General features: G+C 33.5%; 1 protein-coding gene across 1 annotated transcript in view; it reads left to right on the forward strand.

The window, feature by feature from the left end:
* The window catches only part of LOC122255485 (receptor-type guanylate cyclase Gyc76C), a 190,104-nt gene that overhangs the window by 158,861 nt on the left and 26,243 nt on the right, over positions 1-5,000 (forward strand). The window contains exons 16-17 of the mRNA XM_086530667.1: positions 3,258-3,281; positions 4,826-4,840. Coding sequence (XP_086386793.1) covers positions 3,258-3,281; positions 4,826-4,840 — 39 coding nt within the window. The remainder of the gene's footprint in view (positions 1-3,257; positions 3,282-4,825; positions 4,841-5,000) is intronic.

The raw sequence follows: 5,000 nt of genomic DNA on the forward strand, positions 1-5,000 counted from the left end.
TAGAGATATTATAGTCATCCATATATAAACCATTCCATACCAGAGATGATTATGCTGAAATACAAACAGTATATTTATGCAATGGGGAAAGGATAATATCTTGTTAGAGCTTTCAGATGTCTATCTTTATTGCCCTTAAAACCTTAATGAAGTCACCATAAATCAAAGAAAATAATTTGTAGTGAGAAAATACTATTCTTTGAATGTACTTGTAGTATTCCCTCAGGCATAGAATAATGTGTAAATATTTTATTTGGTATATTACAAGCATGAACGGATGCCAGCTGTTGATGAGGATAAGGTACGTAGGAAGGTCAAATTTGCCTGCCTTGTGTCTCCACTATTGATAGATAAGTTACAAAGATAAACAATTTATTTTCTTTGTATTTTAGAAAAGCATTAACAAATTCCCCGAGTGATTCTCAGTAGAATTAGATTTTAAATGGACATATTGCATTATCTACAGAGGACTGAAAAATATATCTGTGTGCATGTTCTAGGTGCTAAAAGAAATTTCAGGATAGTACTAAGTTATCTGAGAATAGAAAAAAAGAAATAAAGGAGTGCAAGGATTTTTCATGTAATGATATGAATAATGGAGTTTCATATAACAAGACATTGATGAACTGAAACATTGGGAAACTCTAAATGGAGTTACTGATTCTACAGATGAATATGGAGTCGTGATAACAGATGATTATTATATTGCTCTATTCTTTGCCCATCCCTCCACAATGTAGTTGCTACATACAGCTAATTGCAATAGCAGGAAAAGAGAGAACAGCATCAAAGATATCAGTTACTAGCTGGGAAAAAGCATTGTGAACACTCTATGTGAGTTGAGAAGGTCTTCAAAGACATAAGTCTTTATCTTGTCATCCTCATTTATGGTATGTTTTACATACTATTTCTTGATTTTTAAATTATTAAACAAAGTACCAGCTTATGCATTTGCATCATTCATTCTTACTGTTGCCCTTTCCCTCTCTATTGGAGATGTTGAGAGCAGTAGTTTACTGCCTCTTTTGCTGCCATTTAGAGTTCTTTCATCACTCATCCTTTCGTGATATTGTCACTCTGTTTGACAGCATAGTTAGGTGTAGAGTAGTAGATGGTGCCTTAATGGCCCTTTTTCTTTAGGGGATGGAACCCCCACTCTGTTACCGGCATATGTTGGGCACAACACAAGTGTGCATTAGAGGAGTGTTTATCACAGGAAAGTATTATTCCTCAGGCTGCCTCTCTTCTTGAAGAGGGCTCCTTCTTGATTTTCTGCATCTGTAGAAGTAGTCAGTCTTGTCTCCTTACTTGCAGGGGAACCCAAGGAACCCTCTATGCTTGGTGTTGATGCACATATATAGGACAGACTACCTTTGCAGTCTAGGTTGATCCCTACCCAGGTTATTTGGAATATGCTGTTCATTTGACAGCTCCAAATAAAGCTCCAAACCTGCCCATTTTCAAGAAATGTACTTTTTCATCATAGAATAGCTCAGTTGTGCAGACTCCCAAAAAAATATGCTTCAGCTCCACAAGTATGCCTCAGCCAACCATTGGTAATTAGGCATGAAGTTAGGTGTGGAGTAGCTACAACTATGGTTTGCCTTGATATGGTAGTGGTATTGTCACTTTCTGCAAAGGTTTCTTTTGTGTGTTCATGTTGACTTTTATTATGATGTATTTTGATCTTTTTAGATAGAACTTGTAGTCTTTGACATCAAATATTACAGTGGTGCTAGAGGTACATATCTGATGCAGTTATGCTCGTACGTGGATAGGGCAAAGTTAAAACCCTGGCAAGATTTGGATTTTCAGACCTTCAGGTCCCCACTCAGCAAGTTTTTTTAATTGAAAATGGGCATCTTCCACCAAAGACTTTAGAAAGCTCATAGACTATGAAGCAATTTAGTTCAGGTTATCAAGGTCGAACCTTGTGTTATATGACTATGTGCTATAGCCTTACAGAGAGTTGGAATGATCCTCCAAATAGTAACTAATTGTGTGCATCTGCCATATTTCACAAACTAAGAAGATTGGTCTACTTTGAGGTTATGCAGGTCCAGTGATCTGATTTAATGAGATAAGCAAAAGATTGTATAATTAAAGCCTTACAAGTGTATATAGTTTATTTTGAATACATCTCTTAATGTCCTATAGACACGCATGAATAACATTTGATGCATCACAATTAACAATGAAAGGAAGAAGTTGATGATTGGAGATGGGTTCAGGACTTGGAAAGTATTTATTAAATGGACAAATGTTTATACTTGAAGTACTCTGTTTGACAGCATTGATATTAGTAGGGATCAAGTAGAAGTTGTAGTAGTAGTAGTAGTAGTAATAGATGATATTGTCTTTATATGTCTTACAATTGTCATTGTGAAAAGCTACATTATACTAAGTTTCATCTTTGGTTCAGAGCATTTTCAACAAGAAAGAGACACTCATTTTCCCCCAAGACAATAGTTGTGTACTAAGACTAATGAATATATTTTTCTAAATAAAAAAAAGGTATTAATTCTGACAAAAAACACAAGACCTTATCTAGAACTGACTTTTATTGTGTAATATTGAAAAGTAACAGAATGTGATTAGACGAGATGCTGGAGCATGATTTCTCTGAACTGAATGTAAATTTGTGTTTCTGTTTTTATTTTCTCATTTTTTCAAATATTAGTGATGTAATATGATAAAGCAAATAAAGAAACAGTAATTTAAACATATATATCTAAAATAGAATTAATACATAAGAAATCATGATCTTAGTAGTATTTACTAGAAACAACCTGACAATTTCTTCTCTAATAAACAAGAAAATTTACAGAAGTCATGTCACATTAGAAGTTGTAAGACTATAAAGTCTGTAGTTTAACATAGATGAAAGAAAAATGTTTAGATTGTGTTTAAATGAAAGGAAAGTTTAACCTAAAGATTGTCCAAATGGTAGACGAATTTCATAAAATGTAGATGAAACCTTATATAAATGTCATTACCAGACCTCTACACAAAAGACCTCATAAGTGTAAACTATAACAAGAAACATTAAAAAAAAAAGAAAAATTGTCTAACTGCCAGATAGTTTTACTGATGCATTGCTGAAAATGTTTAGTAAACATTAATGGTAGCTTGTAGTGTTAATACCCTTAAGATTTATTTTAGCAGGAAATATGAGTAGGAAATGTATGATAAAGAGCATAAAGGTCAGATGAAAATGTGTGATATATGCTGATCTTTTGGTCATATCTTCTCCTCAGAAACGGCCCATCAAGAGCAAACCGGTAGGTCGAGACGACAAACACCAGGAAATGTGTGGGTGTGCTGGGCAGTTTTGGCTATTGCTTGGGTTGAACTCAGAAATGCTAACCTCTAGGGTGCAAGTAAGGGATACCTGCCACACAGGCAACTCACTTGGCAGAGATTACAAAATGAAGCCACATGATCTTTAGGATCAGTCAATGTTTGTTGAGATTAGAAGAATTTCATTCAAGGACTTATTTAAACCCATTTATCAATGTGCTTCATCTGGTGGCAGGAATGTCTCTTACTGCACTTATGGGGACAATCAGCCTGAGCTCCAGGCTGCTCTTTGTACATGGGCCTTTTATTTTTTGTGTGAGTTTGTTTTTTTTATAATGGGTCTCCTCCAATAAATGTTGAATGTCTACACTGACCAATCTTGGATGTGGAAGGTTGTTAAACGTTGACTGTACTTCCCTACTTGAGTTGGGTTTATCAATGGCACGCTCTTCCTCTTCTGAGAATCTATACCCTTCTTTATGTATACACACTAACCTCTTTTTTTCACTTATGAAATTAACTCTTCTAAGTTCTGTTAATTCTAACACTGCCTTTCATTTATCAACTCCTACAAAGTAGTTAATTTGTTCTTATAGAACTGTTACATTTTCAGACAGTATTGGGTCCGTAGAGTGGTGAAATGTTAGCTATGTTGGGTACACAGTGTTATGTCTTTACTTTCTGTCTTGATTTTTTTTTTGTCCTTGCTTCTTTTTTATCAGTTGATTTAATAGAATAAAGCAATATGCAAACAAACTGTAAGTTAAAGTAAGAAATATTTTTGCGTGAAACTAAAGTAAGGGATCTTGTTTTTATATATGTAGATATACTGGAGAAATACTGTAGATCTTGATATGATTTATATTTTAGCAAGAAAGTAATCTTATTCTAATGAATTATTAACCTGATATAATTACACAAAAAATACATTTTCTCTTTCTTTTTTGCTGTTTGTTTTTGGAACATTTGATATATTTGGCTTTACTGTAATTTGAACACTGTAGCACCTTGGTACTAGGTGACGATGAAACATGTTGCGGCGATTTCAATGCTCTTGCCTGGCTGGAAGGGGACATCCTCTTGATGCCGTGTGGAAAATTGAGGTCACCATGATGTGCTTGAAAGGGTAGCCAGCATTAAAGTGGTAATCATCAAAGACACAATCTTCAGAAATGCAGTCATTTTGTAGGAAAATAGGTAATGAAAAAGATAAAAAAACAAGAATAGAAAAATAGAGAAATATACTGTAAACATTTTTGTTCATTACCTTCACTTGCAGAAGATATTTTATTGCACACCTCTCCTATCCAAATCTCATCCTCTTTTTTTTTTTTTCTTTTTTTTCTCTTTCATATTTTCTCTTTGCTCATCTATTCCATTCTTCTGCTTTTGAATAGGTCTTCTTGACTTAGTTTTTAAGTTGCTCTAGAAAAATTATTTTGGGATGAATTATAATCAGAGAAATCAGAGTTAATACGTTGTTTTGAAAAGTCAATTAAATTTTTTTTTGTTATTTCATTTTCAGTTCAACAGTACAAGGGTATGTATCTTTCTGTCAAAATGTAGATCAATATTAAGATTTTCTCCAAAAGGGATTAAAAAATAATTTACCTTTACAGAGAGTAAGGCTAACTAGTCCTTTTATATTTATTATTATTATTATTATTTTTTTTTTTTTTACATGGATTTGCACATTGTTT

The sequence above is a fragment of the Penaeus japonicus genome, unplaced genomic scaffold (genome assembly GCF_977035675.1).
Source record: "Penaeus japonicus unplaced genomic scaffold, GWHDUDI00000001_assembly GWHDUDI00000033, whole genome shotgun sequence".
Taxonomy (NCBI): Eukaryota; Metazoa; Arthropoda; class Malacostraca; order Decapoda; family Penaeidae; genus Penaeus; species Penaeus japonicus.